The sequence below is a fragment of the Monodon monoceros genome, unplaced genomic scaffold (genome assembly GCF_005190385.1).
Source record: "Monodon monoceros isolate NGI ecotype Baffin Bay Population unplaced genomic scaffold, NGI_Narwhal_1 Super_Scaffold_12, whole genome shotgun sequence".
Taxonomy (NCBI): Eukaryota; Metazoa; Chordata; class Mammalia; order Artiodactyla; family Monodontidae; genus Monodon; species Monodon monoceros.
Window position 1 is genome coordinate 157,243,729 of NW_021703768.1, and position 17,644 is coordinate 157,261,372.

At 55.8% G+C, this 17,644-nt stretch overlaps 1 protein-coding gene across 6 annotated transcripts in view; it reads left to right on the forward strand.

Annotated features, from left to right (window-relative positions):
• MOB3A (MOB kinase activator 3A) overlaps window positions 1–17,644 on the forward strand; it is a 36,241-nt gene that overhangs the window by 3,813 nt on the left and 14,784 nt on the right. For 2 of the 6 annotated variants that reach the window (XM_029218488.1, XM_029218487.1), the window contains one exon: window positions 6,851–7,374. In XM_029218488.1, the coding sequence (XP_029074321.1) occupies window positions 6,954–7,374 (421 nt within the window). In that variant the 5' untranslated portion in view covers window positions 6,851–6,953. Of the gene's footprint in view, window positions 1–495; window positions 1,131–6,850; window positions 7,375–10,170; window positions 11,778–13,061; window positions 14,857–17,644 lie in introns of those variants that run through there. The other 4 variants (XR_003792807.1, XM_029218491.1, XM_029218490.1 and 1 more) reach the window with 4 other exon arrangements.

Here is a 17,644-nt window from a genome sequence, read left to right on the forward strand (position 1 = left end):
AATTACATATGCAGCAACCCCGCTTCCAGACAGGGTCCCTTCACAGGTTTGGGGGGTTAAGACTTCAGTATGTCTTCTGGGACCGGGGAATGTGATTTAGCCCATAAAGGGGGGTAGGCAGCGACTGCTGATGGGCCTGGGGTTTCGTTGTGGGGTGGTGAGAATGTTCTGGAATCAGATCGTGGTGATGGTTGCATACTCCATGATGTTTCTAAAAGCCGTTGAATTGTATACTTTTAAAGGGTGGAGTTTATAGCTGTGTGAATTATATCTCAATTGGCTTTTTTTTTTTTTTTTTTTTTTTTTTGCGTTACGCGGGCCTCTCACCGTTGTGGCCTCTCCCACCGTGGAGCACAGGCTCCGGATGCGCAGGCTCAGCGGCCGTGGCTCACGGGCCCAGCCGCTCCGCAGCATGTGGGATCTTCCCGTACCGGGGCACGAACCCGTGTCCCCTGCATCAGCAGGCGGACTCTCAACCACTGTGCCACCAGGGAAGCCCTCAATTGGCGTTTGTGTAAAAAAAAAAAAAAAAAAAAAGATTATCAGGAGGGCTGGAATATACAGAACATGCCTAAAGCACCTGGCTTTCATGTGTGTCCGGCAGGATGGCGGGCAGCCTCCCCACCCAGGCTGCAGTCGCAGTATTTAAATGTATACATTTAGTTGATGGAAGACAGCTCTGGAGCGCAGCCATCTTTAACAGGACAGATCCTGGGCCATGAGCATCTTCCAGCCAGACACTTAGCCTTCCAGGCCAGGGACCAGGGCTTACATGTCAACCGAAAACATGCGGGACTTCCAAGCTTGGGGCCTGTCCCCATGGCGGCGGTGGCCGGCCAGGATGTGGAAGCACCGGAAGGAAGTGGCTGCCGGGCCAAGGTGCGGCAGTTGCTTACAAGAACTGTTTCATTTTGTTCTTAGAAGAAAACGGGGGTGCCTGTGTGCCGGGGAGGGGAGCTTTGTCATCTTAACTTTTGTCACAGAGTTTGAGTGCCACACGCATCTCATCTGCAGGAAGAACCAGGGGAGCCCTTAGCGCTGAATTCCGAGAAGCCTGTCCTGGCTCCCCCCGGCCCCGCCGTCCTTGGAGGTGTTCTGAGAAGGACCAAGACAAAGCAGCCCCAGAGATGGTACCTGGGACGGCGGGGCGGTGGTGGGCAGCAACTCCCGGGCGCCCTGGCCTGCGGCAGTGCTTCTCAAGGAAAAGGCACTTTCCGGTGGCCGGCCACCCAGCGGCCGCGGGAGCATGTGTTTCTGATAGAAAGCTCTTTGCTTTTGATGGGACCTTTGCCCATCCAGGGAGTTGTTCAGAAAATCGTTGCTTCCACTTAGAAAAAAACCCTCCCACTTTCTGAAGACACAGAAGGGCAGGCAGGAACCTTACAAGCCCCTTCTGCTGCCCCGCCCTGTCTTCCAGAACTGTCCTGGCATGGGTCAGCCCACGGCATGATGGGCTGTGGATAGAGCCGCAGGGTTGCCCCAGCCCCCTCCCTGAGGCCCTCCTCTCCACCCCACAGCCACACCTGTCTGACATGTCACGCGTCGCCAGGTAACATCGTGGGGAGTTAGACTCCCAAACCTGTCCGCAGAGAGGCCCCAGAATCAATAGAAGGCAGCAACGGGACACTAGCGGGCTGCGTTTTTCTTGACGCTGTGGTTTCCGTGAGGGTTAGAAGGCTGGCTGCAGGGTGGATAAGGAACCTGGGCGGGTGGGTGCACAGAAGCAGCTGCCAGGGCTCGGTGGCTGGTCTGGCCCAGCTCTCCCCGCCCCGCCACCCCCCGGCTGGACAACGGGGAGCACCCCGCCTCATCTCCTCGTGACCAAAGTGGGGCTGTGCTCAGCCTGGGCTGAAGGGTGTTTGGAGGCTGAAATCAGTCCGTGCCGCTGGCAGGTGGTGGGCACGGGGCAGGACGGCTTGAGTCGCTAGTGGGTCCACACAGGGTCACTGTCCTTTGACCTGCAGCCGAGTGGCCTGAGAGTGGCTGGTTTGCAGATTAATCACCTGGGCAGGTTCACGGCGCCCTGGGAAGTTTGCAGTCACAGGTGGGGCCGCAGGGTCCGTACGCGACGCATCCAGCGCCCATGCCCTCGCGTAGAGGGGTCCTGGCTGCCCGGCGCAGGGGACACGGTCAGTCTCTGCAACAGAGGGTCGGGGCAGGTGGCCTCTTTTAATCAGTGCCTCCTGTGGGGTCTGAGGTCCTCCATGTCGGGAGAGAAGCGGGCAGGTGGGCCGTTTGTGGCTGCACCCAGTACTCAGCTGCATTCCCTTCTCGGAGGCACCACCTTCCTGCAGCATCCCTGCCCGCACCCCCAAAACCAGGGAGAGTCGGAGCCGGAAGTACCCAGCCGGCCTGCAGGCATTGTGGAGGCACCTGGTGTGGGAGCAGCCCCGGCCCAGAGGGCACTTGGCCCTGGGTTTGGGATGAGACGGGCAGAAGCTCGAATAGCAGAGGGGTGGGGCTGTGGAGGCAGTGGCGGGCAGAAGTAGCCACGGTCCAGGGTGCGGAGTCGACTCCTCCTGCTGTCAGCTGCGTGGCCTAGCACTGATTTACTAATCATTAACTAGTGGTACTGAGTCACCATCTTCTAACCCGGTGGTTCTCACCTAGGGTGGTCCTGCCCCCAGGGGACACTGGGCCATGTCTGGGGACATCTGTGGTCTTCGGGACTGGGGGGAGCTCCTGGCATCGAGGGGATGGGGGCAGGGATGCTGCTCCACCCCCCATAGCACCTGGGACGGCCCTAATGTCAGCAGTGCTAGGTCTGGGCCTCAGTCTTCCCATGTAAAGTGGGGGTTCTGTTTTGTTCTGAGGGTTACTGTGAATGCCTCACTGGGTGTTGACCAAGGTGGCAGGAAGTGATGATGGCTTTGGGGAAGGAAGCGAAGGCACTTCTGGTCTGTGGACGAGGCACGGGGCCTTCTTGCTCCAGAGCACAGGTGGCCTCCAGCTGCGTTGCCAGGGGGGCCCTTACACAGCGAGTGTTCACTCTGTGGCGCATCAGTGACTGCACCTTTTATCCCATGCAGTTTTCCATGCTTGTGTTGTTACCTTTCATGGTAAACAGATTTTACAGGTAGTGCTGACCTCGATTTGAGCTCAGAGGGAAACTGCTTCTGTTCTTTATGGTGCCTGGGGTAGCGGCTCAGCCCGCACTTACTCTGCTTCTCCCCCGCGCCCTGCTTTCAAAATGGCAGCTTCACTGACTGTCATTCACATGCCGGACTTTCCGCCTGTTTCCCGTGTACATTCCAGCGTTTTCAGTACATTCACAACGTTTGCAGCCACCATCTGTGTCTAGTTCCAGAACATTCCATCACCTCAGAAGAAGCCCCATCGTCAACAGCAGTCACTCCCCATCCCCTGCCCCAACCCCTCACAACCAGGAACCCACTCTCTGTGTCTGTGGATTGGCCTGTTCTGGACGTTTCCCGTCAATGGAATCACACACAGTGGGTCCTTCTGTGTCTGGCTTCTCTCACTGAGCATCGTGTCCTCAGGGTCCATCCACGTGGTAGCGAGTGTCAGAGCTTCACCCCTTTTCAGGGCTGAGTGATGTTCCCGTGTGTGGATCAGTGCACCCGTTGCTGGGCATTTGGGTGTCTCTGCCTTTTGGCTGTTGTGAATCATGCTGCTGGGCACATGCACAGGTTTTTGTGTGGACATGTGTTGACACTTCTCTTGGCTGGGCACCTAGGAGAGAATCGCTGGGTGAGGTTTAACCGTGTTTTGGTAACTGCCAGGCTGTTTTCAACAGCGGTGGCCCCATTTTACGTTCCCACCAGCAGTGCAGGAGGGTTCCGACTGGTCCACGTCCTCAGCAGCCCTGTTGATTGTCCTTTTTGATTATGGCCGTCCTCGTGGGGGGAGGTGGGTCCCTCCGCTCTTCACTGGAGCTCCTCCCGTCCATCTGGCTCCATCCCCGGATGCTCAGCTCCTGTGTTTTGCACAGTTCATGCTGCCTTGAGTTGACCTTCCCACACCCGTAGTGTCCAGCGGGGCCCAGAAGCGTGAGCAGGCTTTGCCTGCCAGCGGGGAGAACAGAAGATCCCAGGCCCACATGTAACCAGATCCAGTTACATCAACTACAAGTTATTTTGCCCAGCGCTCATTAGGATTATCTGCATAGCCTCTGTCTGAGTTTCCTAAGACTGCTGTAATAAGTCACCACAGACTTTGTAGCCCAAAACCACACAGGTTTATTATCTCACGGTTCTGGAGGTCAGGAGTCTGACTCGGGCCTCACGGGGCTAAATCCAGGTGTGGGCAGGGCTGGTCCTTCCGGAGCCTCCAGGGGAGCATCGGTTCCCACCTTTTCCAGCTTCCAGAGGCGCCGCATCCCTGGCTCGCGGCCCCTCCTGCATCCTCACGGCCAGCAGCGCAGCATCTCCCGTCTCTCTCTGCGTCTGACCCTCCCGCCTCCCTCTTATAAGGACCCTGTGATGACACTGGACCCCCCAGGGAATCCAGGGTCATCCCTGTCTCAGGGGCCTCAACTTAATTCTGTCTGCAAAGTTCCCTCTGCCATTTGAGGTGACATGTCCTCGGGGCCCAGGACCAGGACGGGGGGTGTCTCTGGGGCCCTTATCCTGTTGACCACGCCCTCTCCTCTAACCAGGGCAGGGAGGCCTCCTCCATGCTTTCACATTGGATTCTTTTTGAGCCCTCTGTGAGCAGGCCCTGTGGACACGCTGAGGACACAGGAGGAGGTAGGGTCAGGGTCACTCCCGCCCTGAGGGGAGAGACGCTGGGGTCTCCTCCGCCCCCTTCCATCGGGCCCCACCCTCCCCACCCCTGGGCTCCAGAAGGATCTGCTCTCAAGGCTCAGCTCAAGCACCATCTCCCTTTAGGCCAGAGCAAAGTTTTTCTTGGTAAATTCTCATAACTTAGAGTCTCCATCCTCCTGGCTCTACTGCCCTGGGGGCAGGACTGCCCTGGCTAGAAGGCCGGTTTGAGCCCTAGACATCATCTCTCCAGCCTCCGGAATTAACCCAGAGGCTCACATTCTAGAGGCAGCTGCTGGAGGCCAGGCCAGGAGCCCTGGGCCTGCGGGGGTTTCCAGACCTCCAAGCTGTGGAAGGGCTGAGCCTGCAGGAGACGCTGGCCTACAGGACGTGGTGGGTCGTGCCTCAGCTCTTACTGTCTGCTGAGATCCTACCTGTCCCGGTTGCTCCGCCTGGACCCGCGGATACGGGTCCTCCAAGGTCGGGGTGACCAGACCTGCCGGCCTCGGGCCTGCCCACCTGGAACGGCTTCTCTGTCACTGAGGCCGTCCTGGTGGCGTTGACGTCCTCTCTGCAGGGCCGCCCTGGGCCTGGGGGGTGACAGGTCCCTACTCAAGGACACATGAGGCCCGGCTCAGATATGGGACGTCCAGAACTTTCTGATAATGAAGGAGGGCTGTTCAAAGCCCCTCAGTTTCTGGCAGTTTGCCACACAGTGTGCTAGTCTGGAGGGCGGGCCACCTGACTAGGCTGCTGGTCCCAGGGCCCAGAAACCAACTGCCGAGGGATTTATTAAAACGTTACAGATAAGTGGTCATTCGTCATACGGGGGTGCACGGGTGCATGCGGTGCAGCCCGGCCTGGGCGGTGCAGAGGCTCTGCTTCCGCTTCCCCTCTAGGCCGACTTCCCCTTCTGTGGCTGCTCCTGGGTGAGCGCCCGGGACACCCCCGTGCCGGCCACGTCCACACTCCCGGGAAAGCGCATCTCCTGGGCCGGAGATGGAGAGCCAGGGGCGGCGGGCCAGTGCTGTCATCGTAGCAGCAATGGGGACGGGGATGGCGCCGTGACCAGTCCCGAGCGTGAGCCCGACCTGAGCTCCTTGTGCTCGATTTCATCCTTTCCTGCCCTCCGAGGTGGGGTTTGTAACAGAGGAGACGGTGCAGAGCAAAGACTTGGGAGGAGCCGGAGGGGGACCGGGCATCACGGCAGGGCCATGGCAGCTGCAGCCCCTATATCGGGGCCTCATCCCCCAAAACGGGCGGCGTCAGTCACGAGTCCAGACAGCTCATAGAGGCATCTTTACTTAGTGCACTGGGGTGGATAGTGTCCCCCCAAATTCATATCCACCCCTTGGAAATGGAGTCTGTGCAGATGTCGCAATGGAGAGATGAGGTCACGATGGGTCACGGCGGCCCCTAATCCAGTGACGAGATTGGGACACGAGACACAGGGAAGATCAGAGAGGCAGCAGGAATGTACCCCCTCCCAGTCCCGGAGGCCAGAAGCCCCAGATCTGTGTGGGCAGGGCCGGTTCGCCCTGGGGCTCTGAGGGGGCATATGTCCCAGGCCTCTCTCCCGACTCTAATGGTGCTGGCAGTCCTTGGTGTCCCCTAGCCTGTAGACACATCACCCCATCTCTGCATCCGTTATCACATGGTCTTTCCCTGGGTGTCTGTCTTCTCTTATAGGGACACTCATCATTGGATTTAGGGCCCACGGGGATAATCCGGGAAGAGGGCATCCCAAGATCCTTAACCCAGTCACATCTGCGAAGACTGCAAAGTCTCTTCTTCCAGATGAGGTCCATTCACCAGTCCCAGGGCTGTGGATGTCTCTTCATGGAGATGAAGAGACCACCTCGCCTGTGGGGGCCGCCCTCAGCCAGCGTGTGGGAGCTAGCAGCTCTCTCCGCTTTACTGGAAGCCTCCAGGCGCGGAGAGGATGATGCAGGGCCCGACTCAGTGTCTTCTGCTCTGAGGCAGGGGGATGTGCCTGGGGCAGTGCTGTGCGCCCTTTTGGTGAAACTCAAAACCAGAAGTCCCGGGAGTGTCCCCAGTCTGCCCGCCGGTGCTTACAGAACAGGGTTCTGAGAAGGGTGACAGTGCTTCCTCTTTGTGTGTTCCAGGTCTGGGGGAGACCCGGGGGCCCGGTGACCTTCGCATCGTGAGCGTCCCGCCCGGCCCTCCCCGTGGAGGCCTCGCGGGGGGCGTCCTGAGCGCGCAGCGGAGATGTCCAACCCCTTCCTGAAGCAGGTCTTCAACAAGGACAAGACCTTCCGGCCCAAGCGCAAGTTCGAGCCGGGCACCCAGCGTTTCGAGCTGCACAAGAAGGCGCAGGCGTCGCTGAATGCGGGGCTAGACCTGAAGCTGGCCGTGCAGCTGCCCGCCGGCGAGGAGCTCAACGACTGGGTGGCCGTGCACGTGGTCGACTTCTTCAACCGCGTCAACCTCATCTACGGCACCATCAGTGACGGCTGCACCGAGCGCTCCTGCCCCGTCATGTCAGGCGGCCCCAAGTATGAGTACCGCTGGCAGGACGAGCACAGGTTCCGGCGGCCCACGGCACTGTCGGCCCCCCGGTACATGGACCTGCTCATGGACTGGATCGAGGTGCAGATCAACAATGAGGACGTCTTCCCCACCAACGTCGGTGAGTCTCTGCACTTTCATGTTCTTTTTTTTTTTTTAATTTTATTTTTCTTTATTTATTTTTGGTTGCATTGGGTCTTCGTTGCTGCGCGCAGGCTCCCTTTAGTTGTGGCGAGCCGGGGCTACTCTTCGTTGTGGTGCGCGGGTTTCTCATTGCGGTGGCTTCTCTTCTGGAGCACGGGCTCTAGGCATGTGGGCTTAGTAGTTGTGGCTTGCGGGCTCTAGAGTGCAGGCTCAGTAGTTGTGGCTCACGGGCTTAGCTGCTCCGCAGCATGTGGGATCTTCCTGGACCAGGGCTCGAACCCGTGTCCCCTGCATTGGCAGGCGGATTCTTAACCGCTGCGCCACCAGGGAAGTTCTCATGTTCTTTTCATAACAGCTTTATCAGGATGGAATCCACACCCTGTAAAACCCACCCACTTAAAGTGCACAGTTTGGTGTCATTTTAGGACAGTTACAGCTTCGTGAAGCTATCAGCTCTATCTAAACCCATCACCCTGGGATTTCCCTGGTGGTCCAGTGGTTAAGACTCCACCTTGTAATGCAGGGGGTGCGGGTTCAATCCCTGGTCGGGGAAGTAAGCTCCCACATGTTGCATAGTGTGGCCAAAAATTTTTTAAATAATAGTAATAAAAAAAAATAATAAACCCATCACTCTAAAAGAAGCCCATCCCCATCAGCAGTCACTCCCCACCCCCTCCCCAGCCCCTGACAACCAGGAATCCACTCTGTCTCTGGATTTGCCTGTTTTGGACGTTTCCCATCAGTGGGATCACCCCACTTTGTGTTCTTCTGTGTCTGGCTTCTCTCACTGAGCATCGTGTTCTCAGGGTCCGTCCACGTGGTAGCGAGTGTTGGGGCTTCCCTCCTTTGCATGGCTGAGTGATGCTCCCGTGTGTGGAGGGGCTACATTTTGCTTCAAGTTAAGGATCTTGAGATGGAGAGATTATTCTGGATTATCTGGGTGAGCCCTAAATGTCATCACAAGGGTCCTAACAAGAGGGAGATGGAGGGAGACTAGACACCCAGGAGAGCAGAAGACAGTGAAGCAACAGGAGGAGGAAGGGACTGTGAGCCCAGATAAGGCAGGAACGGGTTCTCTCTGGAGCCCCCGGAGGACCCATCCCCACCCACACCTGCACCTCGGCCCAGGGCACCATGTGGACTCTGGCCTCGGGAGCTGTGGGAGAACCCGTATGAGTTGTTCTGAGCCACTGAGCAGGTGGTAACTTGTCCTGACAGCCCCGGGCGATGGTAGATGTCATTCTCACATTCACCAGTGCAACACGGCTTCCTGGCAAACCACTGGCCAGTGCGCAGGCCTCAGGCCCAGCTCTTGGCCGCTGGCGTGCTCTGTGCCTTGTTAAGTTTCTCGCCCGCCGTCGGTACACTGAACCAGGCTGACCCTGGTGGGGTTTTCAGGGAGTCATCTGGGAAAAGGCTATCCCAGAATCATCACTTGCCCAGAATAGAGATTCCTGGGCAGCCCCCCATCAGGTTGCCGGGTCCACGTCTACACATGCTCCGTGTCATCCTGAGTCCCTGCCTTGCTGGGACCCCCTGAAGCCTCCCCAGATCCTGAGCGGTCCACATCCTAGAACTCAGACCCTGAGGGCCTCTAGTCAGTGCCTCGCCCACGGAAGCAAATTCTAGTAATCCTACCAAAGAGGAAAGCACGAGAAGGGCGAGAGAAATGACCTTGGCAGACATCACTCAGCTGCCCACCAGGGGTCAGAGACCTCTGCCACACGGCCACAGTGGGTTCTGTGGCTGCTGGCGCCTTCCTCGGGCCACCTGGCCCAGGCCACACCTTCCAGCCCTGTCCACGGACCCCGGGGCCAGCTTCGCCCCTCACCTAGGTTCGACCCCCAGCCAGGCATACAGACTGGAATGCTTCTTTTTGCTGGTCTGTGGTGCTGTGCAGAGCCTGCCTCGCTCCTCAGGGTGAAATTTGTGGGTGGGCAAAGAAAGGGCGGGTCTAAAGTTCATCCTACCTTCCGTGCTGGTTCCAGTCACACCTGAGCATCCACTTAGGCCCCAAAGCCACCTGCCCACGCTCTTGAGCTTAGACCCAGGTTCTTTCCCGTAAAAGAAACGTTCTTTCACAGACTTTTCCCGTAAAGGGTCAGACAGTAAATCTTTCCGGTTTTTGCCTCTAGATGGTCTATCTCAGCTACGCGGATCTGCTGTGTAGTCTGAAAGCTGTCATGGACGATATATAAACAGACAAGGGTGCATAAGGAGTGGGCCTGCGTTCCAATAAAACTTTATTTACAGGAGTGGGAGGTGGGCCGGATTTGTGACCCCCGTGTGAGGGCATTGTGGCAGGTGTGGGCAATGCAGTCCCAGAATCTTCTGTTTCTAGGCCTTTCTCCTACAGGGCTGCCGCTCCCCCTCCACCCAGGATGGCCCAAGGTGACCTCGGTGACTCCTGGCATCCCTCTCCCAGGAGAGGGGGCAGGGCAGGGCCTTAGCCTCGTTGGGCCCAGGACCCCGTGTGGCTGGTGCCAGCCACACCCTGTGCTCACCTTCCTCTGCCTGCCATGGGCTCTGCGCTCCCTCTGACTTCCTGACACTGTTAGGGGGACTTCCCTTATGGGGATCTCCATGCCCTGGAGACCACTGTCCCACCAAGTGGCTTTCACAGGCCTTCAAGACGGCGTGTGCTCCTGAGATGCCCCGTGAACGTGGTCGTCTCTCGAGAGTGGAGCATGCCTTTTGTTTTAGCCTTTTTTCTCCGGTTGGATGGAGGGAGAAAACCCAGAGGCCTCACTGATGCTGAACAAACCTTCCGCAGAGGTAGATCCCTGGAGCCGCTGGGCCCTGTCCACCTGTAACAGACGTTCACAGGCGCTTCCGGCCGATGGAATACCAGTCCCATCAGCTGTCACACCCACCAGGACACGCAGGAGGGAGCAGGACGGGAGCTGGAAAGGCGCACGTTCGTGGGAGCGTCTTTCCTGTTTGCCTCGTGCCTCCACAGTCCCGGGACCTTTCCCTGGTGTGAGCCGCCGCGTGGGCTCGTCTTCCACCTCCCACTTGGGCCGGGCTGTTCCCCATCTCACTGCAGACGCCATCCCGTGACGCCGCCCTGCGCACGTATCTCCGGCACTTGCCTGCACGTCTTTGGGGCCTTTGCTTGCCGACCACAGGGCTGTGAAGCACAGCACCGTCCAGCAGCTGACCGCTCCATCTTCCGGAAGCTTGTGCCTTGTGCGCCATGGCTTTCCTCGCGCTTGGTGACACCTTTGTGCTCCTCCCCCTGGGCTGCCAGCTCTGGAGCCCCTCTCTTGAAGAACTGGGGCCGGTCCACCCTGGTCCTGGGGAGCCCCCTGGTAGTGCCGGTCAGGTGGAGCGAATGCGTGGCATCTGCCCTGTGGGACGAAGAAGACACGAGGTGGGAGCGGGCGAGCACGTGGGGGGCACAGACTAACACCGCAGGAGGGCTGAGTCCGCTAGTCCCACAGTACGTGTGTGTCACCGCAATTTAGAAAACAGAGGGGCCTCCTGGTGGCAGAGTGGCTGAGACACCACGCTCCCAGTGCAGGGGGCCCGGGTTCGATCCCTGGCCAGGGAACTAAGATCCCACGTGCCGCAGCTAAGCCCACGCGCTGCGACTACTGAGCCCAGGTGCTCTACAGCCAGCGCGCCACAGCAAAGACCCAGAGTGGCCAAAATAAACAAACAATAAATACACTTAAAAAATGGAAATAAAACGTATTAAATTCAGTGATTGGACAAGAAAGTGCAATATAGTGTATGCATGCAATTAAGTTAGGATATGTACATTCAAATTTAAGTGATGTCATGAAACATACGCTGGAGAGAGAGAAGTGTATTAAGTGAAAAATGTCAAAGGCCAAAACATAGGTTTTTATGGGTTCTCCAGTTCTATTCCAAAAAATAAACATAACTGGAGACAGACACACACAGAAACCTGTGAGCCACCGGAAGTGGGATGGCGTGTCCACATCTGGCCAGACCGGGGTGGGGCGGAGCGGGACACGTCCAGCAGGTGCTTTGCTGCGGGGGCTGCAGTCCTGGCACTCTATCTGCCGGCACCCCGCCCCACCCCACCCCGCCCCCAGGCACTGTTAGGGAGCCAAGAAGTGGGCTTCCCAGGCCCGGGGTCCCGCAGAGAGGGGTTCGCACCTGCAGCTGGGGACGCATCCTAGCTGAGCTGCCCCTGCCGCCTCTGCAGGCACGCCGTTCCCCAAGAACTTCCTGCAGGTGGTGAAGAAGATCCTGTCGCGGCTCTTCCGCGTGTTCGTGCACGTCTACATCCACCACTTTGACCGCATCGCGCAGCTGGGCTCAGAGGCGCACGTCAACACCTGCTATAAGCACTTCTACTACTTCGTCACGGAGTTTGGCCTCATCGACACCAAGGAGCTGGAGCCGCTGGTGAGCGGGTCGGGGCATCGTGGGGAGGCGAGTGCCCCCTGTCCTGGGGCTGCATGCCCATCGCGGCGCGGGCGGGCGGGTCACTGCCTGCAGCTGCCCCCGCTTCCCTGTGGGAGAAACAGATGGGCCTCTGGTGACTGTCCCCACCTACACCTCCTCCACCCACCCCTGTCCCCTGCCGGCGGAGAACAAGGATTTTTTTGGTTTTAATTGAGGTAAAATTTGCATAACGTAAAATTAGCTATCGTGAAGTCAACAATTCAGTGGTGTTTAGCACATTCACAGGGTTGGGCAACCATCACCTCTATCCAGTTCCAGAACCTTCCTTCCATCACCCCAAAAGAAGCCCCGTCCCCATCAGCAGTCACCCCCATCCTCCTCCCCAGCCCCTGCAACCACTAACCCACTTTATTTATTTCTTTTTTTAAAAAATTTATTTTATTTATTTGTTTATTTTTGGCTGTGTTGGGTTTTCGTTGCCGTGTGTGGGCTTTCTCTAGTTGCAGCGAGCGGGGGCTACTCTTCGTTGCGGTGCACAGGCTTCTCATTGTGGTGGCTTCTCTTGTTGCGGAGCATGGGCTCTGGGCGCGCGGGCTTCAGTAGTTACAACATGCGGGCTCAGTAGTTGTGGCGCACGGGCTTAGTTGCTCCACGGCATGTGGGATCTTCCCAGCCCAGGGCTCAAACCCGTGTCCCCTGCATTGTCAGGTGGGTGCTTAACCACTGTGCCACCAGGGAAGCCCCAGCCCCTATTCTTTTACAACTTTTAAAACTCTCTGAAAACAACTTCACAGAACTTTCTCATTTTTGTATATTCCCTTGCAGGCTCTGCCTATCAGTAAATATTTTTCTGGAGTTAAAGTTACAGTGCACATGCCTAGTGCGGTTGGGGTTTTCCTCGGGGGTAGTGAAACGTTCTGGAACTAGAGGTGGGGTTGTGCACCCTTGTGGAGGTGAATGCCTCTTTCCCACAGTTCCTTTTATGTGAATCTCACCAAATACTGAAAATCATTGTGTGCAGTTTTGTGATCAGCTCACTTTTGTTTGGTTAACTCAGTGCCCTAATCGCATGGTCATTTGTCCCACACTGATGCTTAGAGTTAGCTCTTTCTGGACACAGGGACTGTGGGACCCCTCACAGAAAGCCTGCGCTCCAGCCTGAGGCGCACTGCCGTCTGCTCTGTATTTCGTAAGATTTGCTTTAAGTGAGGCCTGAGGGCTCCCGTGAGACTGCGTCCCCCGATTTCCTGTGTGATTTGCTGATGTCCTGCTTGTTCTTAACAGAAAGAAATGACCGCACGGATGTGCCACTGAAAGCCCCTTGGCCCCGTAGTCACCGAGTCCGCACCCGGGGAACAGTCCTACTTGAGGGCCACATCTCCAGAACAGGGACCGGTATTTTCTAGCCCAGCAAATTCTGTGCTGTCTGGGCTGCATCCTCTCTCCGATCCCAAGGTGGCAGCACCCGTGGGTCTGAGCCTCCCTGAGCCCCAGTCTCCTCAGCCAGCATGGGGGAGATAGATAGAACTTGAACTCTGTGATTCCACGTGTTGTGAGCAACCGGGAAAACCCACTTCATTTGCAGACTGCTTGCACCTGCCCGGAGGCTGACCCCACTCGGGTCCGTCTCCTGCACCAGCCCGCCTGCTCGGCCGTGGGTGGTCAGGCCCCCATCAGCGAGGCTGAGACCCCGCAGTGCCCCCCGCTGCGGCCCAGGCCTGGTTCCGAGTGGTACGAGCGCTCGGCTTGCGTCCTCCTGGCGTCCTCCCCCCAAGCCACTTCCGTCCTGCTGTTCCTCCGGGACCCTTAGGCTCCTGTGCCAGCTTCCCGAGCCCACGCCCACATCACAGGTGTCCTGGGGCCCCTTCATGTCGCATAAAAGATTGAATTCGTCTAGTTGCATTTACGACCACTATGAGATGTTACCGGAATAAAAAAGTTTTTTACCTACAAGGAGTGATCCCCCTCCCCTCTAGAAAAATGTCCCCTTTCCGTCGTGAATAGCAGTCCGATTCTGCCAGGGAACGCCTCTCCCTGGTTTGGGACCTTTGAGTTTTGCCGAATGTTTAGCTGGACTTAGCCTTGCTTCACACGCCTGCCAGCTTCATATCGAAACCCTTTGTCAGCATGGCCCTCCGTGGCTCCGGGACCAAATCCCAGCACCGTCTCCCCGCGGATGCTTGGGGGCCCCGCCCGCTCGTGCCCCACCCGCGCACAGCATCCTCCGTGGCCTTTCGCCGTGGCGGTCCTGCCCACCTGGACCACACCAGCTCTGAGTACCTCTGGGTGTCTGGGACGCTCGCGGGGAAACAGGGCCACCACCCGACACCAACACCCAACAAGTGCAATTAACACGACCTGGGCCTCGGCCCTTCCAGAAGTTGCTGGGGTCCCGCTCCTGGAGTCCTGGAAAGACTGCAGGAAACCGCCCGGTCGCGTGTAGCTCCTCTTAAATGCAGAACCACCACCAAACGCCGTAACCACTGTGCCACTCAGGTCACCAGCCAGGTTGGAAAGGTGGCGGGGCTGGAGAGGGGGGCTCCCCTGCCCACCCTCCCGTGCCCATGGGTGTTCCCACAGGACCATCAGAATAAATCACGTGTCTCCTTACCTGCACCTGCTGGTTGTCATTTCTGTCTTCCTGGTGGGAGGGCCTGGCATTGGGACACATCCCCAAGTGGCAAAGAAATCTTAGATGTCACAACAGTTTGTGCCCCCGCCCCTGCAGAGTGTCCCAAGTAGCTAAACAGATGCACAGAATATCAGTGGGATTAGAATTTCACAGGGTACAGGGTGGGGCTGATGAGGACCAGAGTCTGGAAAGCAGGTTGAGACGGCGCCCACTTCTTCTCCCGTTTCTGCTTTCGGCACTCAGCAAACGAGATTTTAACTGTTGCCTCTTTGCTGTGTAAAGAAGGTTCCAGAAAACTTTGAACCAAGTGGGAACAGAGGGGTGTTTTCTGTCTCAGCCCCATCCTAACTATCCTGTGACCTTGACACATGAGTTTACCCCCAAAATCTCTTATATGTGAGGAATGGGAACGGGTTACTTACTCTCGGGGTCGTGGGGCTGACAGGATGGTCTTTTGCCAGGCGGGTTGGGGCCTGTGCTCCAGACCTTCCTGCCCCTAGAGGGCGTGCCGTCTCCATCGGACAGACAGAGTGACTTGCGGGGACTCCCCATCACTTGTAAATACCTTCTAAAGAAGCTGCTGTTTCCTTACCCCTTGATTTTGCAAATGTACCACAGAGGTTTCCAGGACCATTTTAAAGTTTGGGGAGCTGTGATTCGGAACAACAGACCCCAAAGCCATCCACATCCCGGTCCCAGGACCTGTAGATGTGTCACCTCACGGGGCAGAGGGGACTTTGCAGGTGGGATTAAGTTGAAGCTCCTGAGATGGGGGTGACCCTGGATTCCCTGGGGGCCCAGCGTCATCTCAGGGTCCTTATAAGAGGGAGGCGGGAGGGTCAGAGGCAGAGAGAGATGGGAGATGCTGCACTGCGGGCTCTGAGGATGCAGGAGGGGCCGCGAGCCAGGCATGCGGTGCCTCTGGAAGCTGGAAAAGGCGGGAACCGATGCTGCCCTGGAGCCTCCGGAAGGACCAGCCCTGCCCACGCCTGGATTTAGCCCCGTGAGACCCGTTTTGGACTTGTTACCTCCAGTACTTTAAGGGAATAAATTCATATTATTTAAGCCACTGAGTTTGTGGTGACTTGTTAGAGCTGCCACGGGAAACTCACACACCCTTTAGAAGGAAAATTTTCGCACACAGAATGCCTGGGACCCGCTGACTTGGGCTGCCTGGAATGGGAGAATTAGCCAGGCCAGCTTCTGAGCAACTCCTCCCTCCACGGGCCTGAGAATCACTCGTCTTAACAGGACGGTTCACCCCAAAACTTGTCCAACCAGGAGAGGTAGTGGGGGGCAGGAACTGGTGTCTGGAAGTCTGGTCAGCCGGGGCAGTGGTAGAAGAAACCAGCTGTGTTGCTTGTACAAGACCGGCTGGCCCGGTTCCTTCCCGGTCAGCATGGGAGAGGCTGCCACTGAGACATGGCTGTGGATTCGTATCATCCCAATGGAGGTGACAAAGAAGGCAACCTCTGGTGTACCCGGAAGGGATGTTCTTCCAGGAAGAGGAGAACTGCTTAGTAGGGCCGTCTTGGAAAATCAGGAGCCCCGTGCTACTGAAAACTTCCAAACTGGGGCAGGCATTGTCCTAGCGTCCCATGCTGTCCAGTATGGCAGCCACTAGCCACAGGTGGCTGTTTCACTTCTAATTCAAGATCAACTAAAAGGAAAATGGGGACTTCCCTGGTTGTCCAGTGGCTAAAACTCCACGCTCCCAATGCAAGGGGCCCGGGTTCGATCCCTGGTCAGGGAACTAGATCCCACATGCCCAAAATAAGATCCAGCGCAGCCAAATAAATAAATAAATATATTTTTAAAATTAAAATAAAAGGAAAGTGTCTCAGCTCCTCCATCTCACTAAGCCCTTGTCAGTGGTGTCTCCACGGCCACCCATTTCTGCCACGTCTGTTGGCACTGCTTCTAGAAGCAGTTCCTGAGTCAGAACGAAGGTCAGGTAGAGATGATTTGAATCCTTTCCAGTTCATAAAACTCGATGGTGAAATCTGGAATTTGATAATTGGTTTTCACCTGGACCACCAAACGGAGAGGCCATGTGGGGTCATGGAGGACAGATGGAGGATTTGAAAAAGCCCAGATAGACTTGTCCTTCTGTTGAGAACCAAATGAAGCCCCTCTGGGTTGTTGCCACTATTTTATAGCTATGATAAATATTCCTCTAGCTGAATTTTTATAAACATCCTTAATTTTTTTTTTTCAATTTTTTGGCCACCCTGAGCAGCATGTGGTATCTTAGTTCCCTGACCAGGGATCGAACCCATGCCCCTTGCAATGGTAGCACAGGGCCTTAACCCCTGGACCACCAGGGAAGTCCTTAAACATCCTTAACTATTGACATAGCCAATATTGCTGTTGGTGTCAGAGGGAATTACGTTGTAGGGTATTTTTGTATGTATTGTGCAGTACCCTGCAGATAGGGGAAACCAATTTACACCCCCATCGAGGTGTCTGGTGGTTCCCATTTCCTGCATCCTCCTCCCAACACTGGGACTTAGGCCTTGAGTCACTTATCGATTCGAGGTGGAATATCCTCGTTGTAGTAATTCATTATTTTGTTTGTTTAATTGTTTTATTTTATATTGGAGCATGGTTGATTAACAATGTTGTGTTAGTTTCAAGTGTACAGCAAAGTGATTCAGTTATCTATATACATGTATCTATTCTTTTTCAAATTCTTTTCCCATTTAGGTTGTTACATAATATTGAGCAGAGTTCCCTGTGCTACACACTATGTCCTGATAGGTTATCCATTTTAAATATAGCAGTGTGTACATGTCAATCCCAAACTCCCTAGTAGTAATTCATTGTTGACCAGAGATATTGCCAATTCATATCCCTTGTCCATTTTTCCATTGGGAAGTGGTCTTTTATTGGTTTCTGAAAACATTTTACATATGGGCTTATTAATGTTTTTTACTTGTTTATAAAAGCTTTCCTATATATAATTTGTCATATATGTTACACAAATTTCTCCTGGTTTCTTGTTTGTCCTTAACATTATTTATGATCCTTTTGACATACTTTTCCCTTATTCTTTTTTTTTTTTTAATTTTGATTGGAGTATAGTCGATTTACAATGTTGTGCTATTTTCTGTGGTACAGCAAAGTGAATCAGTTATGCATACACATATATCCACTTTTCCTTTATTCTTGAACTTTCATATTTTTGGTCAACCTTTTCCCTGATGGTTTCTACCCCTGGTGATGAGCTTATAAA